We start from the raw sequence: 24,855 nt of genomic DNA, 5'->3' as shown, positions 1-24,855 counted from the left end.
CTGTGGTCGGCAGCTCAGGCAGCGTGTGGTCGGCGCTCTCGGAGAGGTTGGGAGAGGGGTAAGAAATACTGGCTTTTCCTCCGGAGCGCAGGAGACATTACACTCCGGGGACACTGGCAGCGTTAGGCAAAAGTTGCTCCAAACAGGGGTCAGCTACTTGACTATCCCTTTTCTGAGGGATTGACCATAGGACTAGAGGTCTTGGCTCTATCACAGATGTCATTTCTCATCACCTGGCAAGCTCTGCCAACACCTGGGATAGCTTGCCTTCCTGGGATCAGTGCTCGTGCACTTCCTAAACCTCCTGGACCATTATTAGCTCCCTGCAGCAGACTCCAGTTCATCAGATCCTGTACAGCAATGTACAGGACGTGTACTCCCTGTGTGTGTGTCATCTTTGCACAGATACTCATTCTTATTTAAAAATGTATCATCTGCCAGGGACTGGTCCCACGGACTGCCATGGGAATTACTGCAGTGGGATCCAATTCCACTGGGAATGGGCAAGATCAGATCCCAGATTAGCAATTCCTTGCTTTCATTAGGTTTATTCGTCCTCGGGCCAATTTATCTGCGGATGTAACTCCCACGGGGATTGTGCCAGCAAAGACTTCAGCCTAATAATTTCAGATTGATTTCTGTAGCATCATCTTTGTGTGGCTTTGGGAAGACTGTTTGTATATTCCACTGCAGACCTTGCAAAAGCAAATATCAGTTCTGAAGGAAGATTTTGAATGTGCAACTACTCTTTCAAGATTAAAAAAAAAAGAGTAGCCCAGAGCACGGGCAAAAAATCCAGACTGAAATATGTTTCACAAATACAGAAAGTTAATGCTCTCCTCTATATTGCTTTGTGAGTTATTAGCACCTAAATATTCTCCACGGCTGAAAGTCTATTAATGAGCTGGAAGACAAAGCGATCTAATCAGAAGAGATCAGTAGTAATTTATCCTGCAGAAGATTTACACGCAGCCGCCATGTATGTTTGTTTATGATCTCTACATCTGGTAATGAGTTTTTGACATGATGGAAAGCTGCGGTAGAATAATGCACTCTGTTCCTCACACTGACTAATTAATGCTTCACTTAATCTGGAAAAAGGCATTTAAAAAATAAACACTAATTTTCAGCAGACCATAAAGAACAGGTAACAACTGAATCAAATAACATAGGCCTAAAAACTGGCAACCCCACATGCATTAAAAGGTGATTTTTAACTCCCAGAGTACCACACTCTTGATTTCATTCTGACCATTAATAAAATAAGCAGTAAATCACCATTTCCACAAGTGACAAGGACAGGAAAAGCAGCCAGTGTGAAGATGGCTAGACACTGGACCCCCACCAAATAAGAGGCCGGGGAGATGGTGCTCAGCCCATCCTCTGCCCGCAGGGCCGGCTGCTGGAGGGGAGCGCAGCGGGGGGCTCGGTGTCCTCGGCTTCCAGTGAAGTCATTCCATTGCTTTTAGTCACTTCACCGAGACCTTGCCTCCACAGGATGTTGTGCTGGAACAGCTACTGCATTTACATTCACACCCTATCTCATTCCAGGTTAACTTCCTCACATTGACGTGCCCTTAGAAGTACAAGAGCGAGCATTCGTCTGTGGCTGCATTTAGCCCTAGGCTGAAGTCTCACGAGGTAACAGAGAACAGAGATTTGGCTTTATCTTATAAACTGTGCTAATATAGATCACCATCCTTTGGAGTGCAACCAATTACTTCTCTCTAATCTCCCAATCATTTCCCACAGAAAGCACCTATTTTCTTTAGCCCATGAAAGAAGGCAAGGACATTAGGAAAATCAGAGGGATTGCAGGGCATGGAAAGCCCGCGTGAGCTACATCCAAGAGCAAACTTCCCAGCCAAAGACACCAGAGCTACGACACGGTCCCTTTCAGTAACTGAGAAATGACCGTGGTGGCTAAAAGAAAAACCGCTTAGGCTATAGGTACTGAGGAATAACGCTGCAGGGTCTTGGGACTGATTCCCCAGCTGGAACTAAAGGTAAGTCAGCTAAAACAGATAAAGACGGAGCAAACATATGAGTGGAGATTGAAGCTTTTCATGTATATTGAAGTGACAGCATCAAAATACGGTGGATCCTGTTCAAGCACAACTCCTGCCCTCCCACTCATACAGCCAGCATACAAAGTTTGTAACTTGGGAGCTCTCGTGTGCTGTTTAGCTGTCACAGAAAATGCATTTTTGCAATCCTCACAGCTCAGACCCCCAACCATACCCCACAGAGACCACCTGCAACGTCCCTGTCTCCCTGGTTCAGATTTCCCAACACGAGCAGCGAGGATCAAGCGGAGAACCACACGTCTGACAGGGATATTCTGGCAGTACACCCTGTGAGGTACAACCAGGTAGGGTCTCTCATAGGGTCAATAGGGACAGGAACAGGAATAGGGACAGTTGTCGAAACGGAACCAGCAATTCCCTAAAATCAATCTGGTTTCAGGAAAAGGGTGAAGTCTGCAGAGAAGTACCAGCTTCTGCTGCTGCGCTAAGCATAAGTGAGCAAACGGCACGTTGTTTCTGGAGGCGACCAGTTTTCTCTGCATTTCCATCAACGCTTTTCTGATAAAGATTTAATTATGGGTTTTGTCAGTGCCTATACCTCAGTGGGTTCCTAGGTCTGCAGAACATCTTTGTTCCACTTAGATTAATTCTTTCTTTTCCTTGCTTCTCAGAGAAAACAAGTTACAGCTTCAGATCACGTAGGGCTGCAGTTTCAGTGCTGCAGAACCGCCACTTACCCGCTTCTTCTCTTTCCTCAATTCTTCTCTATCTGACTTACTGTTTACTTACAGACCATATGGGAAACATGTCGGGAAGGCACGCATCCGGGTTCACGCTCAGAATAAATACTTTTTACGACTATTCCCATGACCTGCAGCAATAGACTAGATTAGTCACCCACAACTATGTATAATCATACAATCATTTAAATACATTTTCAAAACAGAATACTTTTTAAGATACAGATCAACTAAATATTCCTCCACAGGCTAACATTTATTTCCTACAACTTTACCATTTCCACCTGAGAGAGAAAGCATTATCTTTCAAGCGTGGAGTCAATATAAGAACTGAAAATGGATGCTGAAGTGCAGGCTATCAACATGTGCCAAAAAAAAAAAAAAAAAGAAGAAGAAATAATTGGTTTTTATTCTCTGCCTGTTCCATAAAACCATACTCCTTCTAATTTTAAGTTAAAAATTCTAATTTTAACTTAAAAGCAGGATTGTAAAAGCTTTCTGCTGAATGGAGAATATATTATTTCCCAAGCAGAGCATATAATTTAATCCAAGCCCAAATAAACAAAGGGTCAAATTCAACCTCACCCATTACACTTAGCAACAAAAATTGAAAGGAAATCTTGAAAAAGTCATTTTGAATTGAAATACTTAAAATCTTTTCAAGCTGACACATTCTGAATTCTACTTCTAATGTAAAAAATTAAGTCAATGACAGAAAAATAAATAGTGTTTCAAAATGATTTTTTACAAGAAAGTCTAAACCAAAATTCCAAAAAGAAAAATTAATAACTGCAATTTTTTTTTTTAATGTAAGCAATGAGACACTATGTCCTGTACTACTTCACCTTATTCAGAATTTTTTTTTTTTTAATTTGTCATCAACCTCTGGGTTAAAGAAGAATCTGCTGTGTCCCTTTCGCTTTGGGAAATGGTTCTGATAACCTTTTAAGCGTTGTTGCACAGGCAGCTGCCAGGAGTGAAAATGCCCGTAGCTCTCCCCCGCCTCCCCTCCCTACCCCGTCCACCCCGCCGAAGCCGGCAAGCTCATCTGCTGCAGGATATTTGCGGAACATCTCATCGGCCAAGCTGACTGATTGCATCATGTCACAAGACTTAACCAGAACACATGGAAATCTTCGTTTTGTTAAAATCATACACAAAAGATGAAAAAATTACAGAGATTTCACAAGGTAACTTGGCTTTTTATAGCTTTTTTTTTTTTTATGAAATGGAGGTCGGGTGTTATTGCTACAGGCAAATGTTGGAATGCCGTTGTAACTATCTAAAAAGGAAAGGGGTTTTGTTTTTCTTATTTTAAGAAACGTTTTCCCCATATGTTTCTGAGATGGTGTGCAAAGTACTGTAAAGTCTTTCCATCTCGTCCGGCAAAACACTCAAGCAAGCCCTCAGCTGTAAGCACCTGAATAAGTCTCCTCCTCGCCAGCATAAAGGATGCTGAAGCAGGAGGGACTTGCCCTCATTTTTGAAGCGAAGCACATGGTGAACAGCTTGCCTGAACCGAGGCCTTTCCGTACGCTCGCTGTCAGGCGCACGCAAGCCCCTGGGATGAAGCACGCCGCACAGAAAGTCGAGCTGTTCCCGGAATGGGCAGTGATCAATCTCTGCCGGCCGGCTGCCTCTGTTGCCAGCTCCATCTGAACTTGGAAAACGTGGTATCTGGAAAATTATTTAAAACTGCAAATTTCCTTTCAACGGGTTTTCTTGTTGTTCTGCTTGTTTTGGGGGCAGAAGGCTGGAGCGGGAAGAGTCATTACAGGGTGAAAAGCAAAAAACCACATTTTCATGTGTGATTACTTACATTAATACGTATCATTTTACATACATAGCACATCTACATATGGAACCTATTATTATTGAGGAAATTTTTTTTAATGAGGAAGACTGAACAATACTTAAGAGAGAAAATGTTCAAACCAATGTTAATTTGCAGCAGAAGTAACAAAATATTTTAATAAAAACCAGCAAAAAGACTGGCCTTCGTATCCAGGATCAGGCCAGTCCTACGTTTACACCTTGAGAATAGGATTAAACTTGCACGGCTTTTCCAAGCTTTGCAAACCTCGTAGGCTGAAATATTAAACTCCGACTCTGTCACGGAGTTTTAAGAGTAAGACCAGTACTTCAGCTCTACAGAGAAACAGAGATAGCTCATTATATTGCTGTTTTCCAGATCCATGGAAGCATTTTTACTTCCTCCACTTTTTTTTTGCCCTCCTTCCCAGTCCCCAAACTCATCCAAGAATAAATTAAAAAAAAAAAAAAAAGAAAAGAAAAGAAAAGGGGATTTAGGTAATACAATCACTTCTGTCTAAATGTAGCTAATTATATTCTAAAGTGCTGAGCACTGGTTCCTCTCCCTGCATGCTGGGGTTAATTAAGCTTTCCTTAAATGTTGCACATTAAGAAGAAACAAACAATAAAAAAACCTCACTATTTTAAAATAAAAAAAATCCGGTGCTAAGAAGTCCTGGCAGGCTAAACATGAGCACAATAAAACTGCTGGATTTTAAATGGTAAAAATAAAGCGAGTAAAAGCTTTCTGTTTTCAAAATGAGACTGTTCACTGTAGGAAAGAGATACTTTCTTTCAGGAATCATCTCAAAACCAAGGATGAATTATTAGTACCAAATATAAACCTCAAAATAGACTCTCTCTGTTATCATACTGCAAATATTAATGCGTATTTGCTATTCCTGCCAAATGTTATCAGTGTTGTTCCGACTCGCAGGGAACAACCTGTTCTGTGCGGATCCTGACTGGGCTAGGACCGGACTAGGTTTATCATTTTAACACCAGCAATGTTGTTTTGTTCACCTGGAGAAACCACAGCACGAGCCACAATTGCAGGAGGATACTGCACAGGTCTCTGCGCCCGGTCTTTCGGAAGAGCCTTGGGAGCCCCAGGACTGCGAGGTCAGCAGAGCCGCTCCTGTGGGCCAGGCACCTGTCACTGCCCGTGGCTCTCACCACCTACATTAACTCACCCTCTTCATTTACTCTTCTGGAGCCAGCAGTTGTAAGCATTTTTTTTTTTTTTTAATAGGTTGAACTACTTCTGCTACTCCTTTTTTTTTTTTTTAAATTTAGCAACTTTCTAACCTTCCTTGCTGTGTTTTCCAAGTTCCCCTTTCAATGGTAAGGTGTCAGAATGGCAGTGAAACCAGCACCAGCAACGCCATACTGGTTTGATGCAACCTACTGGTAACACCCCACAGGAGCCAGGTACCCAAACAAATGTGAATGTCCTGTGAAAGACAGCCTGTAATAATTTTCCATAGGTATTTTGAATGCAGTTTCTCATTTTGAATCTGCACAGTGCAAAACCTGTCCTACTTGGTATACGGCAAGAAAGAAGGCAAATTATAATTTCTTCTGTTACTTAGGTGGCACATAGGTAGTGCCACATGCAACATCAAATGCCTTCTGAGTCTTATGTAACGACAGATTTCAAATTATAAATGTCACACAGGCATCACTTCAGGCATTGAAATATGGTTTACTTGTTACAAAATACGATGTGTCAAATGATTTATCAAATTCACAAGAAAGAAGAAACCAATGAAACAATCCAACTTATCTCCCAGCAAGTCCAGGACTGTTTCCAATGAAACACAGACTAGCAGAAGAGAGATTTATTACCACAGTTTCTTAATGCCATGTTTTATAATTTAGCAAGCTTTCCTATCATGCTCTGCATGGTACTTTTACCAAGCCAGATAGGCTCATCTGGATTTCCACCACCTGCCCAACTCGGTCTGTTGGTTTGAAAGAAAGGAACTGTTAGGAAAGGACAGGCACGTAAGTGACAGCAATAGAATATGGCTGCCAAAATACATCTTACGTTGAAAATTAAAAAAAAAAGTTTGATACATCTTCTATTATTTCTGTTATCTAATTAAGTTAGAAGACATGTTAATCTTTAGGAATTAAAGAAATAATCCTTGGATTTAGTAAGCTCATACATATACTTGATTTTAAGTGCATTAAATAATTCCATTGGTTACAGGGAATGTTTTATGCACATGAGAATCTTTGAAATGCTGTAGGGTAGCAATCTAAACTTTGACTAGGCTAGAAATGAGAAGGCATTAATAGCCTAGCTTTGGTTGAAGTTATAAAAGTGATGAAATTTAGCAGAAGAGTTAAATTCAGATTTCAAACTCTGAAACTTGGTCACACCAATTTCTAATTAGCCATTAAAAAACGAGTCTCTTCCTTGGTGCAACACATATATGAAAGTAACGAAAAATATGTTCGTGGTAGATGACAGTTGTTTCAGATTTGTAAGCAGACATTACAGACCATTTCTTAGTTCCTTGGTAAAGGGCACATCGATTAGCACTGGGGTGTCTCTTTTGCACTTTCATGACAAAACATGAGCAGTAACACGCTTTCATAGATTGAACACTGAGTCTTTAACCAGCTAATGAGAAATCTTTTTTTTTTGTTCATGTTCATGATTGGTTCCTCCTTCTCTAGGTTTCATGTACAAATCAGACAGCTTGGAACAGAAACCTTACAAGTTATCTGTGAAACCCATTGCACACGCAGAACTGAAGGAAGCTGACTGCTGCAATACACATCTAGTCAACCAGATAAAGAAAACATTTTTGGTTTGAAATAGCTACAAAGTGTAGTATATCTCCAGGATTACCTGCTTTTAAAATACCACACCTGCCTGGATGATTCATTTGCAGCTTTTGCTGCTTCACCTTTAACAGCAAATGCGTTGCATGAGCTAAGGGATGTTCACTTCAGGGGAAAACCTGGTCGATTCACTTTCAACACTGCAAAGACAGACCTGCGTGTAATTAAGTGCTAAAGATAACACTAACATTTCTAGTGAAATGTCTGTGGTTCATATCGTCACCCAAATATGAGTTTCTGAAAATCCTAAATCTTAGAGAAATAATTAAATATATTTTAAAAGTCCCTAGGATCTCAATAAAAGTCTTTTTCCATCTTTTTCCATCACATGAGAGAGACTTTTTGGCTGTACGTATAGCTCATCCTGAGTAAACTGGATGAATTGCAAAGGTAGAACACTGTCCTAGAATAATGAAAGGAAAGAAGATGACTTCTGCTCAGGATTGACATTTATCAATATAAAAGTCATTTTTTGGCCATTGTTTGAAGTAAGGGAAGTAATTAATGTACGCAAAACCATTTTGATACCACCGCCCTATTTCCTGCACATTAGTAAAATGCCGGCCCCCCTCACGTGCTGTTCGTTAAGTCTCCACCATAAACACCACACTTCCACATCACACATCCCAGCACGCTCCTAAACTGGGAAGTTGGGTAACAGCATCGCTGCATGCAAAAACAGCCAAGTCCAGTCAGGAAACAGATTAATTTGAAAGCCTTAATTAATGACTGAACATTTATACAGCCAAGATTTATGAGTTACAAGGAAGTAAGTCCAAAACGTAACACTCCCTCCTGCATGCAAGCTCTCTTTTTAACGGTAAACAATTAGCCTAGGGTCAGACACTCTCTGAAATCTCAAGTTCACTCTCTTCCTCCAACTTCCAAGCATTGATAGAAGATAAATGAATTTCATGGGTTTGTTTTTCTTTTTTTTTTCCCCTGCTCTTCCATAAATATTGTTATTCATAAACAAGGCAAAATATATATATTTTTTAAAATAAATAAATCAAGGAGTTTCAAAATTTTTTTTAGCTCCCGTGTGCAAAAACAGTATAGAAAAAAGAAAAGGAAAGGAAAGAACAGAATACTTTCTGGATGGATAAATTTATAGAACTTATTTTCTATATATGCTTGAAGCAAATACAAAACAAGAAAAGGAAGGTTTTTAGAGATATACAAATATATACTTATTAAAAATATACAATCACATGCAAAAAAAAAAAATCTTAAAATCCCCCTACAATCCCAAGTTTTCCTTCCTTGAGTTTACTTCACTGAATTCACAAATACTTTTACAAATTTACTAACAACAAATGGTAGAAACGAAGAGCAAGTTTTCAGCTTTTACCATTTTTACTATATTCCACTTCTGAAGAGAACTGACATCTTATTATGACGACCGCTTAGTGTTTGAATATTAAAACAAGACTGCCAACTCTTCTACAAAGTCCTCAGGCCTTAAGCTAGAAAAGTCAAAAATCAAGAAAAGTTTTGTTCGCTCTTGTTTTTAATAAATTACCAAACACATTTTCTTGCCTGTAAATTTTATTTCGCGAAAAGAGGAGTGCAGTTTGTTGCTCCTCCTGGTTTATATAACATGGAAATACAGAAAAATGACCACAGAAATGGCAAGATCCCATTAAGCAGTAACACGTACAAGAGTCTGCGATGAGCCCGCGTCCCTACAGCCACACTGTACGGCCTCCCTGGCAGGGGAACTCCCCAAAACTCCTCTCTCCAGGTACACAGCCACACCTGCAACTTGCAGAGGTAACCAGAAATGCGAGCGGCACGTAGCTTTTGGCTTTGGTTTGGTTTTTTTTTTTTGCACTTGCTTGTGGCGGTGTGGCAGCGCTGAACACCCAAGCCCCTGTCATCGCCTGTCATTAGAAAAATCCCCAAGAGTCTGTCCTCCTGGCTTCTCCTCTTCAGTCCTTCATCCTTGGCTGAATGACGAAAACCATGCCTTGCAAGGGAAAGTGGCTGCCAAAGAGAGATTGAGCGGAAAGAGACTCACAAATACCTGCAAACATCCTGCTGCAGATACCCACAGAGCCTAACCTACGAACTGGGTACATATTTTTTGCCCCCCTTTTCTTCATCAGGTTCTCATCAACTGGGAGCTCACTGGGAGCAGTTCTGGAAAAAGACCAAGTTGCTTTATGCCAACAAAAAGCACAATAAGACCAAAACCAGAAGACATTTACTGCTCTCGCCCTCCTTTCCCTCCAACGGCATGTTTCACTGTGCAATGGTAAGAATAATAGTAATAGTCTAGTTTTATCACAAATTTACTTTGTTTGCTAGGAAACGAAGTATCAAACACCACAAAGCCAATCTCTGTAAGACGCCAATTACTCTGAAATCATAACTAACTTCCCCTCCCTCTCTGCTTCCCTAAATAAGAAAGTAAATCATCAAACAAACAAAATCCAAACCAGCTCTTTTAAGCTGGGCGAAACGCTCTTGGTTCTCCTTCCCTGACAATGGGGGTGTCAAGACCAATTAGCAATTGCAGTCATCTTGGGTTTTGCTCTTTTTATTCCACTGCAAGTGGTCAGCCCGGATCCGATGGCTCACTCCTATACATGCAGTGCCACGGACAAATTACAGAAGACTAAGACCTGAAAGGTTTTTATTCTACCCGACTTTCCTTGATGTTTTCATTACTCAAAGACAGGAAACAAAAAGCTTAAGCTGAGAACTAGGTGATAGTTTGAAAAAGTTTAATTAAAAAGCAAAACGGTCTATGGAATTGCTTCTAACGTAGCTAATAATTTGCTGCAGAGTTCTTATTGTGCTGTTTCCATCTGCCAATAACCATTTAATCCTTTTGCCAAAGGCAATCTAAAGCTTTATGTATTTCCATATGTATTTAAGGGAAACCATAAAAGATAACTTGGAAATAACAACTTCCCATTTTTTATATACAGCAGCGCATGCAGCCATCAGCTTTTCAGCAGCGCTAAGAAACATTACTCGACAGCTTCTACTCCAGGCCATGGTTTGAATGCTAAGACCAGAGTTTTGTGTCAATACAAAATCTTTGTTCGGATCCAAATACAAAACAGAGAGGCAGCTACAGATAGCTCCCCTTAAAGTGCCTTCTTCAATGGGATTGCAGCTCTCCTGCTCAGGAACAGGCAGTGTTCAGGCACGCTGCGAAAACAGAAGTTACGTGATAAGAAGGAAAATTTCCCTGTTTAACAACGTAGGTTTGGCTGCAGATGCTTGAAAGCTTCCCTGTTCCCACAATCAGCATCGGTGACTATCTTAATTACTAACAACTTCTCAAACTGTTTCAGAATTACTGCTGAGCAGCTTAAACTCACCAAAAAGCCTGCAACTCCAACAATGTTATTGCTGAAATTTGGGGATAAAGAAGAAAGCAGAACAAAAGCAGATACTACAACTATTCTTTCCCGAAAAATCTCACTTAGAAAAATCAAGTGACACATAATCAAAACCCCTTTGAAAGGCATACAGCAGAGTGCATTTTCAAACTCAAATAACTTAATGGGATGACAGCGAGTGTGTAAGCTTGTGGCTCATACACATTTTTAGGGATGGGAAGTATTAAAGCATATCACAATTAAAACATTAAGAAAAAAAAAAAAACCAAAAAAACCCACCCCTCTCCAAATACTTTATCAGTGATGATCATCTCTCCCTAAATAAACCCAATATTTACTTTACACAAAGGAAATATTATTTCTACTACAGGAGAAAGCAATGGAAGCAGAACAGTTGGTGCACCTTCTATACAAATGTAGCTTTAGCAGTGACAGCTTTAAAGTTTGAAATTCAGTACATTTATTGTTCAAGATATTCACAGTCTAATAGCACACATGGATTTTATTAGATATTATTTTATTATTCATTATTAGCTTCCAAATTTTCACAACAGAAACAATCACTTTGCTGATGACTGCCAAAGGTAAACACCCTATTTTCTGTGTACACAAAGATACCAATAAATGTTCAAATATTTCAATTCATACACACACACCTCTCCAATCTTTGCAGTTCAGTGAAGTGTAAACAGTTAGTGTTGTCGTTGAAATACACGTTCTTCATTCACAGCAACAAGACCCAGATAGATTAATAAGCTTTTATATCTGGGCTCTATTATTCCTCTGCCATCCATTAACATTTCTTCCACCTTGACAGCAATTTAACTGGCATGGTACCAGAAAGACAAGTAGGTCAGCACAAGGCGTTCCTTCCTCTGTATGGTTTCATCTGGTATAAACATCCTATCTGAATGAGCCTTCAGGTACTACATTTAAATATCCCTAGTGCCAATTAAGATAATAATCAGAAATATTTTGGATATCACTGTCCCAGTACTACCCTGATTTTCAGAGGAATGAATTCTGTAAAGGATGGAAAGAGAATTTTACTGCAGAAGAGGGGAGTCCTCTGCAGCCCTGCCGGCCAAGCTGATGCCTGAGATTACGCTTCAGTGCTACCTCCACGGGAAATTCCCTTGAAATCCTCAGCATATCCAGGAGGAAAATGTACATACACGTAGAAGAAGGTCAATTGAACACTGAGGTTTGACAGTCAGACATCGTATACTATTAAAAGTAATCATAACACACATCTAAGCCAGTCAGACACACGCTAATCTTAAAGGCATGAGAAATAGCAATGGCTACGTAAGAATATTCACTTTATTCCCCCTGTTTATGAAAAAGGGGGATACAAATTAGCAGTCTCATGGAAAATGCAACAAAAAAAACTTCAAATGTATTTTCTGCTAATGTACTAAGATATATTCAGTATTTACAACTTGTATACATTGAGGATCTGGCCCTGAAGCTGGTGTGTAAGAGTTGAGGATCAGGAATTAACTCTCTATGAAGTACGATGACTTTTTTGAGGCTTTCTCTAATCTGTATGCCTTGTCTTACACTTTAGGAGGAGAGATGAGGCAAACTCAAAGCTGCAAGCTCACTTTTGACCACATACTCTCTGTGACACATCATGACTTACAAGATAAAGTGCCAGCACTGCAGGTTTAAATCAGAAAAACAGATCAGTGTGAGGAAAAAGTGCTTAATTGTTTTTTCTTTTCCTTTTTTTTTAACATAAAAGCAAATTCTAACACTCTGAACTGATAACAAGCATTTGTACCACATAAATGAAAAGACTTCAAAAGACAGAAATAAACATTTTAAATTCCTTCCTGATCATTGCAAATGCAATTTTTACTCTGAACATTGTACATTTTGATTTCTGAGCGCTGGTATATTGAAAGCGTGTGCTTTAAGACACTGAAGAATAATCCCTGCTGTCTGATTTAAAAAAAAAAAAAAAAAAAGAAAAAGAATGAATTGAATTAGAAGTTGCTAGAAATAACTCACAGGCAAAAAATAAAACTAAAAGAAAACAATAGCAGTAGCCTAAAGAGACATATTTGTTTCCTTCAGGAATGAATTCCCATCTGCTTTTAAAGAGCAACATGTTTTTCCATTGCTGGGAATTACAGCCAAAACCAGGACAATAAGGCAGTAAAGCCACAGGCAAGAGCAGAGGCCAAGCGAAGCTGGCTGACGGAGTATCAGCCTATGTCCCTCTTTTCTACAGCTGTGTTTCGGTGACAGCTCAGCAGTCCCCTGCTGTGCTGGCCACACACTCCCCTCTGCCACCCTCAACAATGGGGAGCTCCTGGTAACTCCGCCGCACGCGAGGCAGCGTGGAAAAGGGAAAGGTTTGGTGAAACTACAGCCGTTTTATAAAAGCTCACGGGAAGTGCGCAGCCCCGACAGCAGAGGATTGCTTACCCCTGGCGCAAGTGATGCTCCCGTTGCAGGTTCTTCCTCCAAACAGGCATGCAACAAGAAACAACCCTTCAAAGGCACAGGGAGGACAAAAGCAAACACAAGTGCTCATTTGCAGAACCTGCGTGGATCATTCCACTAAAACAGTTAATGAAGGCGCAGAAAGGAAGGAAAATACATACTGCAATTAGCTGTAAGGTTCCTGCACCCTAACTGTTTCAGCATTTAAGGAATCCAAATGTTCAGCTCTTTGGCCTGTATGCAGCAAGAAAAGCTCAGGTTTGAGAAGCAGGCTGAATTTCATACCTCAGCACTGTTTGGTGCTCGCTTGGGGGCTCATTCAGATTCCCTCTGCCGTTTTCACCAAGTTCCTCTCAGTTCTTTGAGTTACTTAGGAAGCAGTTTCAACTGTGTTCTCCTGAACTGTTAATGTGCCTGACCTTTTCGGAAATGCTACCGTCCCTTCAGCCAGATGCATTAAATCTCCTCTGCTTGATTAAACTATTAGCAAATCATTATCTCACTGAAGGATAAAATGTTCTTTCCCAGATGAGCTAGCCATGCCTAAATTTCAGTGCAAATGCTCTCCTGTATACCAAACCTTACGTTTTGCATAAACACACCAGAGGGCAACAAACCCCCCACCCTATCTCTGAAAAATGCGTGAGGGGGAATCAGATCTTTCTAAAGTGACTAAAAATGAGAGTGGGGACAGGCAGCGTAATGCCACAAACCCTTGCGGTTCGGCACCGCCACGCCAATGAGTGATTACCCAGGTGCTCGCGCTGCCCTCGTTCCCAATCTGCCCAAGCACATTCTGCACGTACGAGGTTCTTGCGAGACCAGCAGTAAGCAAAATCCCATGGGAAGTCTTGTCTAGTTAGTTATTTCCTTTCCAGTGATTCATCTCCTTTATCCCAAACACTGACATTCGGAAAACATTCCGAATGCCAGGTATTTCCTCACCTTCCAGCCACCTGTGCCAAACATATCCTCAGCACCGATAAACGTGTGTAGGAAGGTGGTGATCCCTGTTACCCATACTGGATGAAGGCTAAGTCTCTTTCCTCACCCACCCACACAAAAATGTTCACTTTTCAATGAGTGATATAAATTAACAGATCCTCTGCAGCATTCCAAGAGAAACTTCAGAGGTTCATCTGAGGCCTTCATCCTGCTGCATTTCAGTTTGACGGTGTTCCTCGCTTCCAAAATTGCGTTTCACTGTAATACCGTATCCTGGTGTGGACCAAAGCAGAACTCCTCCAGAAGGAAAGTCAGGCCAGAGTAATTTCAGCCACAGATACTTTAAGCACTAAAATGTATTTCCAAATCACACATTTCTGGTGAGACACATGCATTTTTTTTATGGTAGTTCAAAACCAAAGGCCCCCATCCCAAGGCATGACGTGTTCAGCACCTTCAGTATCTGTTGAGTTCAACGGGAATTAACACTCTCTGCATCTAGCATAACTAAGCATAAAAGGAACAAATATGTTTGTATTTAAAAATTAAAACCACAAGCTTTAGCCAGGATAAAGTTTGAAGGGTCTACTGTTTTTTTCCCTATACACGAACTTCACTCTTTCTTTTTTTTTTTTTTTTTTTTTTTTAAGTTTTTGATGCCTTTACTCCCAAAAGCTAGTGCCTCTCTTTAGGATACTATACAGGACTGGATTAATTGCCCTTTAAAAAAGTTTGGAAGGTCTTTTCCTTTATGCAAAACTAGATGTAGAGAAAATAATACATCCTAATTTGTCGGATGTCCTTTTTTTCCCTGTATCTAAGCCCTTTCTCACCTTCACTGTAGACGCTTTTTACTACAGAGACAAATTTTTCCCAAACTCTTCAAACACTGTTTGCTTACCTGCACACCTACGATAGAATGTGTTCTCACTTCTTTTGGAGTTGGTACCTTCCTCAACAATAAACAGAGGAGTTTGGGGAGGTTTTGGTTACTTGGGGGTGTTTTTTTATTAAAGTTTATAGTTTAAATATGTCAATATCTGGTAAATAAGAACATGCATGTTTGGGAATACATGTTTGAAGAGTTAAAGTCTTTAGTTGATTCGAGCTAGCGTGCTGCTGCAAAGATACTTTTTGGCATCAAATACGCTCTCATTTGAGCCAGAGCAAACCTTCATTGGCTTGCTTTTTTTTCCCTTTCATTCTCTGTGTTCCCATTGAGAGTTATTGCAAAGTGAGAAAGATATTTTTTACATTAACTATTCTACTTTGACTAAGACCCAGTGAAAGATTTACAGGTTCCCAGATTCCCGCTTTACTATTGTGTCCTGTAAACATGGAAACTGATAATACTATAGAAACAATGCCAGTCTTCGCTTTCACCATGACCTGCTTTCCACTCATTTAAAAGCAGTCAGTACCATTACTTTTATAAGCACACTTGTCTTAAGAATATTGTCATCACATCCAGAATATTTAATTTTTTATTACTTCTAACCAACTCAACACTTGATTTCAGTTTCTGCCTAAAAGCACCCCCTCAGCTACTGCCTTCTAAACTGTAACAAAACCGTAATCTGACTGAGGCTCAGACAATAAAAGAAGGTCCTTCACTCTGCTGGGTTTATTTTCCTCTTTATCACCTACGTTCTGGAAACACTACCTTCATCCCTTGCTCAGCCCTTTTCACAGAGCAAACTCCAAGGACTTGAAGCCAGACACACCCTTTCCACTTAATTTGTAAAGGCAAATGATACAATCTTCTTTTTCCCCCCCACAGGTCTAATAAGGACATCAGCCTCTGCATTTATAAAAGTAGGTGTCCTTCCTCTAGGCTAAAACACGTTCCAGCTACAACCTTTCTTCTTTTCTGTTTGAGACAATGCAGAATTTAAAAATTACAGGACAAGCAATTTCCCATCAGGTACTGTCCACGTGATTCTGTTCTTACTCGCACTAGGAAGTGCATTGGGACTTTGGGGTCCTCTAGTACAAAAGAGAGCAGCCAATAATTATGAAAACCTAATCTGAACCCCAAACTAAAGAAGTAGAGCACCTGAGTTTGTGGAAGGCCCATCTCTCCTGAAGCAAGCTGGCTGTACCAGCATCATGACAGCAAACAAATGAGACTCAAAGAACTCACATTGCTTGCACTTTAAAATACTGCTTTTAAATACTCCTGGGGTTGGATCTACAATTACTTGTACTTTGTAGAAAGCACAGTGAAATCAAATAGATAAAACTCCTCAGCAGGAAGTATAACAGTGAAAATGCTCTAGCAAAAAGCTATAACCAGACTGAACAGTCTCAAAGTGAAGACATCCCAATTATATAAAACCATTGTAAAAAAAATCAGTTTTATAAAAGTTGGATCTCCTGCAATTTTGCCCAAAATAAAATGCAGGAACACTGGAATAAAGCTCATAAAAGTTTTGAGGCAGCACAACGCTTGTTGTTTTAACTATTTCTATTACTTTCCAGGACTAGAGACTTCTCCTCCATGCCTACCAGTGCTCCTGGCTAATATTACAGCACCTGGAGGTGCCAGCGAGGCCAGTGGTGCAGCACAGCACAGCCTCCTGCTGAACCATGCCAGGCGAGAGCTGCCCAGGCACAGCCTTCAGTAGAAACTTCCTAGGAAAAAAAAAGGTGGGGACAAAGACAGAGCAGCTCTGACTGCTCCTCCACCACACCAGTGAAACCCTGCCTGGCCTACCTGCCCGCAAACGAGACAGGGGGTTACCGCAGAGCCGTCCTTGCAGCAAGCAGACCTACCCTGCGCACGGCTCGGACACACCGGCTCGGGTAAAAAGAGGTTGAGGTGGTCCTGGAAAACGGCAGGTGCCTTCAGGGCAGAGATGCAGCCAAAGAAGTTGCCTTAGAGGGAGGACGGAATGGTGTCAACATCAGTTTTGCTATGCAGAAACTTTTAAAACCAATTTCTTATTCTCCTGATTTACAGATACCGAAGCATCCCTGAAGAAGAGCCCCAAGCACTGCTGCAGAGCACTACTTCAGAAGTGCCTGGAAATAAACATCTAACTCAAACCCAAATATTTCTAGAAAGCTGAGGCTTTGTTTGAACTACCCTATTAGCATAATAAAAGCTAACTGTACAGACATTGCTCCTCTAATGCACTTTTTTTTTTTACATTAAACTTCACTTACATCTGAGAGAAGGAAATTGTAATTCACCCTCATAAATTACCTTCCCTCTTCTCTCACATGAAACGGTGGGAAGTAATCATCCCATTTTGCTATCTTGATATATCTTTAAAGGTACTCATTAAGAGAAACGCACATCCAGCAGGTGAACAGAGATAACTGGTCATAAGTGATGACAGGCAAAAATATACAAATATCTGATCTGAAAAAAGGCCAAGTTGGAATCCAGACGCACACCAAACTATCCACTTTACTTGCTGTTTATTCAGCTCATGTCAGGATGATTCAACACATCTTTACACGCAGCTCTCTATTCATCCAGCATCTTCTAGTCACAAAACCAAGCATTTTCCATTTCTTTTTCTAAACAAAGGGTAGAACAGTGAAATGGGAACTTGCCATTCAACAGCGGAAACTATTTGTAAAGCTGGGAAGCTGGAGACACTAGGAAGAAAAGGCTTTAATGAAACTGGCCACTGTGCGTGCCAACTGTCAAGACTTTTTATATATTCTTCCAAGGAACATTGACTGAGGCTTTTTTTTTGTATTTACTCTTTACATCCCGGTTATTATAATTCTTTGAATGATGCAAAAGAACAAAATTCATGAGTAATGCCGTATTAGAAACAGGCAGGCTTTTTTTCCCCCCTGCAACTAATCTGTAGCTGCACTCAATGACCCATTAACTTATTTTTGGTTCTGTACAAAGCCAGCACCAAGACATTTGCGACTCATTATCAACTAAGCAGAGGAATTCACCACTAGAGCCTCAGCTGATCCAGATCCAAAGGAAATCCCCATATGCTTGGAATTTCTGAAATACAAGCATTACAGTTGTTGCCTGGTAAGAAGACAGTTTCCATACACAACAGAGGATGTGTTTATATTTATGTTTTTGGAGGCTTGTAACTCAGCCAGAGGTAGATAAATTTTCCCAGGGCAGCAAAAGTCCTATCACCGACATCTGGGTAAAAGCATAGCACTGTTTCAAGTCACTGCTCCCAAGTGTAGAGACAGCAGAGCTGCGACAGTTTCCCGGACCAACATTTAAGCCTGCAATCCTTTTTATTATCGCCTTTTATTCATTATGAGATCCCACATTCTGTGGCAAAAAGATGTGCTACACAAACCAGCTTCGCTCGCTACGCAGCTTTCATTCAGTCGTTCCCAGAGCACAGTTTGTCCTGTGCTGCGGAGGAGGAAAGCTCTTGTGGGTTTGACTTCGGTGTCTGCCGTGACACAGCGTCCTGGAACGAGCCTGAAGGCTAGCCCAGCCGCTGCGTACGGCAAGGTCTGACCCCATCCCTTGGACTTGGAGTGCTCAACACAGTGCCCTCACCAGCCGCAGGTTACCAGTAGGCAATGCAGCATTTTACAACGTACCAGCATTTAAGTGAGAGTTCAATGAGCAGAAGTCTTGCCTGGGAACATATCCAGTGACCAGTCAGTTGGGAAGGGCCTTCAGCACTACGGGAACCACACAAATACTCCGCAGTCACCCTCTCTTTTGGACCAAGACAAAAGTTAAGCTTATTTCCCTGCCGTTGTAAACAGCACACAGAAAGATGGGGGAGCCGAGGCAAGCACATCACGTTTTCCACTCTGCTATGGAAAAAGCAGAAGCTGACTGTGTAGTTAAAGATGGTGCGATAATGCATACACTAGGACTGGCTACAGTAAGGTGGAAATTTTAATTCTGGTGTTTCGTACCTTTTAAGAGCTTAAATTGGCAACCTTAATAACATTCTTAGAATTTCTGAAGTAATATAATTACTCTCAATTAATCAAAATGAGGAAAGAATGAAATATCCTTTCACGAGACACTGACATGAATAATATTCAGGGAGCAGAGCGGTGACCAGTAACGTACCAATGCTTCTTGTAACTGCCAGGCAGCAGCATCTGAGAAAGTTTCTCCTTCTACCCAGGATAGGAAATAGTTGTCTAATGTCCATTGTCAGAAGCTGACTAACTAACAGCAGTGAGCTATAACAATACGTGCTGCTGTGAGGTGTTTATTATATGGAATAGGACAATATGAGCTTCACGGTGATCAGTGACTTCCTTGTAATTCCCCTACACTGTCTCTTAACTCTGCCTCTCCTCCCTCCATCTGAGGCTCTCAGTCACAATCCTCAAGCAGAAGATCTCCAAAGAAGTGGGGAGGCCCAGGTGAACTGTCTGGGCAGTCTGGGACCACTTGCCCCGACATCCCTCCATTCCTCCTGGCAGCACACCCCTCACAAAGCCACCTGTGATCATATTGAGGCTCACCCTGGAAGAGGCCCTTCCCCTGGCAACAATCCTCTGATGGAGATCTTGAAGGAAAAAAGTCCCAGATTATATTCCGTTTCCTGAGCGGAAACACAGAAACCTCTCAAACACTCCCGTTCATAATTCCCCCCCCACCACTCTGAGAAGACTCAAGGGATGATATCTGGATGATACTTGATTTCAATTTTAAAAACATGACTTTGTGCACCAACTCCATGGCCATTACCATTCAGAAAGTTTTACCTCTGCTCCTGAGTACTTCTGTGTGCGATGAACGAGCTCTGCTAAGCAGACTTCATCGCTGACTGGCATGGACCGAAAATGAAGTTTGAAGATCTCCCTGCGAGTGGCTGCATCTGGCAAGGGCACGTAGATAATTCTGTCTATTCGTCCTGGTCTCAGCAAGGCCTGCAATGAAAGCATCACAGGAGAAGTTATAGCACATCAAGAAAGTAAAAATCACAATTCAAACACCGACAAATCAACAACAATTTCAGCAAAAGCAAGAAGCTGCACAAGAACTATCAAGCTATGTGCAAGAGGGGTTATCCTCCTACATTACAACGGATCAATTGCTGAAAAGACAGGAAGACTTCTTAGCTTGTGAAATACCAGTTTATGGAAAAAAGGAATCATAAAGGAATCATGGTCATTTTCCTAAAACAATAATTTTAGGCTTGTTGCAAGGTGTGCTGGAATGCTAGGACTTGGCAGAAGGACAGGTGGCAATGGACACATCCCAAGTTCAGATCTTCAATCAAGACAACAAGGGGAGAAAAAAAAGCTTTTTGAAGTGAAGCTTATATTCTGGATTCATGTTGCTTTATCTCAAATTATTACAGCTGCACACGCTTACAGAAGAGCAGATTACTCTGACAATTTTCTATGCAAAATAAGGTAACAATGGTCAGCGGGGAGGCTGTGGAAAAGCTGTCCTTGGGGGTTCTGCAGCTCGGCCAGTCGAAGCCAAGCCCTCCCCGACCTGGTGCTGGCGACAGTCCTGCGCTCTGCGGGACAGGGACCGCAGGGCCTCTGCAAGCCCCCTCCAGCCAGCGTTTCTGTGACTCTCTGCTTTCTGGACTGGGTCAAAAAGTAAACATTATCTGGCTATAAAACCGTTAGATCCGATACATAGGAGAAGCCAAGCTCTTAAATTTATGACAAGGGAGGAAGCTCATGTCCCCGGATTTCCAAAAATCTCCAAGATTTTTTAAAACTATCTACTAAAAATCCTCCCAGCCCTTTTTACTCGACATTTGGAAAAACAAAACAAAACACCCTGCACATAGCGAATGCACATAAATAGCATTTAAACTATTTTTTAAAAACTGAACAATGTTTATAAGATTCAGCATGTAACCTAAATTGTTTTTATGTTATGGTTCTCCCTTGGGCAGAGCAGTTTGAGTTCCAGATGACTAGAGATATTGCATGGCTGTCCTGGGCTGTCAGCCAATAAGTCTTTTCCCAGCCTGATCATGTCAGTGAAAGTCATGCTGAAAAAATAGTAGGAAAGAGCTTTCCTTCCTGCACAGCATTGATCAAGTTAACACCCTTCCTAGAGTTTCTTTAAAAAGACTGTTGTGGTGCTTCAGAGTGGAAAAATGTATCCTGAATGTTAAGAGCTGTCTTGTTATTTTTAAAACAGAACATGAAAACGCTCAGCAGAAAGCGCGCGGCGCTGCAGCGTGTCGCGTCGAGCTAAGGAAGGTTGCACCTGGAAGACTAACGGTCCGTATCCAGCCTGATGCCCTATCCCTGGCAGTGGGCAACGCTGGATCCTTACGAAAGAGCGAGAAGCAAGCCATCCGCTGGTATTTCCTCAACAGACTGTGCTGCCTTCCACAGCACTCTTGATACATTCACCAAAGAACTCAATCCACCGGTGATAACTCAACCACGGTGTAATTCAGGGTCTAAATCCTGCGTGGATCAGGATATTGCCATTTTGTGCCAACACACTTGAAAGAGAAATTTGCATGTTTCAAGACTAGGCTTGGAGGGAGAGGAATTATACTGCAATTGTGTTCTGCATGCTCTTAAGGAAATGCCCATAGCTAATTCTATTATTTAGAAGAAACAAGAAATGTTCACAGGAGTATGGTGGTGTGCCTCTTTTATATCGAGGCAGGTTTAATCAGGAAGCCTAGATAATTAGAACGTTTTCTAGAGCCAGCTTAGCTTCATGCTGATGAATGATCGTAGCTGTTGTGCAAGTGGGACAGGAAAAATGCTTGATGCCAATCAGCTGGGAGCGTTGCATCAGCTTTCAGCTCTGAGATACGGTCTTCTAATACAACAGAGCACCCATGCTTGCACAGCACAACTGGAGATGTAAAAGGGTGAATATATGCATTTTTTAGCTCAGTTACTAAAAATTGTATTTCCTCCAGTTTGTCCCAAATGCTTTGCATTTTATATACAGTCACAGCTGGAGGCCCACGTTTTAAAGACGCTATCATTACTTTTGCTACAATCAGGCCTAGGGACCTTATCCAAGACGGCCAGATGTGCTGGGAACTGTACAAAAAAAGCACAAGTCAGTCTCTGCAGCAGTGTCGCTTAAATAGACATAGGCAAAAAGGAAAGGAGAGAAAACATTCTGTAACCTCACTGGAGAGAAGAGTCAAATTCCCTCCAGGCCCTGGAGAGAAAAGCAGATTGAACTCAGAGCTGGTCTCCATCAGCCCTCCCAGCTGGATGGGAAATGCGGCAACCCTGGGAGACCCTGGGCACAGCTCAACCACTCCTCCTCGCTCTGCTCTCACCAGCCTCATCCCTTTGGCAAGCTGCTGGCCTCCTTCCCTCTACACTCCTGAGGAAGTAAAAGCAGAGGGAGAAGGTGAGGAAGGGGCCTGCCTTGACCTACCCTGCGTAACTGGAGAGCAAATCCCTGGTGAGAGGTGGTAGGTGGGCTGTAGACCTGCCCTGCTGCTCACTGGTCTCAAAGCAATTGGAGAACAACAGCAAGTCAAGGCCATTCTTGTTTGCAGGACATCACGTTGCCGTCTCAGGCTTCTGGTTTCTGCGTACTTCTCATGGAGATACTTTTCCTTTTTGGACAAAATAATTCAGGACTCAGAATTGAGCTGCAGGTGGAGGTTGCTAATGAGGGAACAAGATATGCCTCTTGATGTTTTTGCACACTGAAGTCTCCTCTGGAGGAAAACGAGCTCTTTCTGGGCTTAGAGAAACCTACTGTAGCAATTGACATGGACACCTGCAGCAGCGGTGTCAGCTTGAACACCAAGGTTAGGTCATGCTTACTCCTGCTGCTGAGTTTGATGGATGCTGGCATCACATTTTTCTTCAACGCCACTTTCTTTACAGACCCAGAAGCTATTTCTCTTCTTAGAGGGGTGTTCCGTGATACGGGCTTCCCCACAGGAAGGGTTTTAGAGGTGTTTGCTCCAAGCACACCATGATTTCACAGGCCATTCCAGAAGATGGAGCTTCAGTCTTGCAATTTGCACTTTGGAAATTGCATGGAGAGCCATAAGGACACCCAGGTCCCCTCTGGACCAGCACCGCTGCCCACGGGATGCGTTGGGATCCGGCGCTGACCCATTGGCGAGGCAGGAGGTGAAGCCGCCTGGGATTGATCCGAGTTGGAGGAGGAGGAATTCGGCAGGAGAAGGCAGTGGCTTGGTTGTGCAGAAGGAGAGGCGGGAGGGGAGGGTGAAGAGTTGAAGCAGGGCTGCAGGTTCAGGCAGATATGAGCTGCCGGGAGTACAAAATTAACCGCTCGCGGCTGGGAGATGCAAAACTGATTTGAGGCTAGGAGCACACAGAAGGTGGGAAGTTGATGGGGCCAAAATTAATTGATGTGTGCAGAGAGCTACATAATTCACTGATGGTGAGATGTGAGGGTTGCATAATTTATGTAGGCCAGGAAGGGCACAAAATTAAGTAATTGGGGTTTTGGTAGAAACCAGAATACTTCATACCATTAAGCAATTCTTCTGCAAGTTTATGTAATTTTTTGTTGTTGTTGTTACCACAACAGTTATGAAAAGGGTCTAAGTGCACAGACACTGAAAGGTTCCTAGTGGTACACAGATACAATACTCTTCAGGGGAGCACTACAAAATTGGGATAATCGTCGTGTAATACATAATATCATCAATAGCAAAAACACATTTTAATTAAGAAGAAACTGCTCCCTTTTCAAAAAGTAGTGCTTAAATTCTTTGGTAATTAAAATAAGAGTATTACTTCAAAATATATCATTCGAAAAGATAGTTGGTTCAAAAAAAAAAAGTGTTTTTTGTGTGCAATTATGAAGATAATTATTTCAGGAAAGAAAACTTAAATAGTTAAAGCCAGGAAAATATTTGTGGTTCCTGTTAAGAATGGACTAGAATTAACCTTAGGGCTTTACTAATTTTCCTCCTCCTCTTTCTCCCCCCCCTCCTTTTTTTTTTAAAGCATCCAGCTTTAGTAAGCTTTTTCAAAGGATACTTGGTCATTTCAAGAACTACATTTTCAAACAATGCAGAATTATAACACTGACAGAAGCATACCCACCTGGTGAGCTTTCTGTGGGACAGAAAAAAATAGCTTTCCTCCTGACATATTTCTACAGCCATGCTTAACTCAAAACCATTCTTAAACAGATCTTATAATGAAATGTCATACATAAATGGTGCAAGAGAGCAATCTGACATAGAAAAAATAGGATTCCAGAAATGTGGCAAACTTGTACGAAATTTTCATTAGAGAAACATAACGTGCATAGCAAAAGATAAGCTGCAGAGAAGACAGCATCTTGAGGTGCGCAAGAGAGAGCAAGCAGGTTCACCAGGTAACAAAGTTCATCTGGAGAATCAACGTTACTGCATGTTCTCTGCTGCAATCAATCTCCACAAGTAGGAACAGATTTTTATACTAGATTTAAGAGATTTCCTTTCAAGTAAATATATTTATTCTAATGCAGACCCTAAAAAAATGCAACTGAAAGTTTAATTCTGCCTTTGGAGTCCATTGGGACTAAACCACAGGACTGGAAATAACAGCACAATCTGTTTCCTCTGTAACTAAATCCTTCCAACTTAAATTAACAATTGCTTTGTACAAAGTCTGGTTGTGGTCCCTACTTACACAGACTCCTGAATACGAGAGGTACTCTATATCTCATAATCTAATTTGGCATTGCAAATTTTTTTTACTTTCGTCGTGACAGTATTTGAACTTAAGTAAAGCATCTTAAAGTCAGCCCTATTTTTC

At 41.4% G+C, this 24,855-nt stretch overlaps 1 protein-coding gene across 6 annotated transcripts in view; it reads right to left on the bottom strand.

Moving 5' to 3' along the window:
- The window catches only part of AFG2A (AAA ATPase AFG2A), a 200,679-nt gene that overhangs the window by 27,852 nt on the left and 147,972 nt on the right, over positions 1-24,855 (bottom strand). For all 6 annotated transcript variants that reach the window (XR_015258386.1, XR_015258385.1, XR_015258387.1 and 3 more), the window contains one exon: positions 19,873-20,037. Coding sequence is in view for 3 of the 6 variants with exons in the window: in XM_086746254.1 (XP_086602380.1) it covers positions 19,873-20,037 (165 nt within the window). In the remaining 3 variants the exon portion in view is untranslated. The remainder of the gene's footprint in view (positions 1-19,872; positions 20,038-24,855) is intronic.

The sequence above is a fragment of the Chlamydotis macqueenii genome, chromosome 4 (assembly GCF_036417535.1).
Source record: "Chlamydotis macqueenii isolate bChlMac1 chromosome 4, bChlMac1.mat, whole genome shotgun sequence".
In the NCBI taxonomy this organism is placed as follows: Eukaryota; Metazoa; Chordata; class Aves; order Otidiformes; family Otididae; genus Chlamydotis; species Chlamydotis macqueenii.
This window is presented reverse-complemented; position numbering and strand designations above follow the sequence as displayed.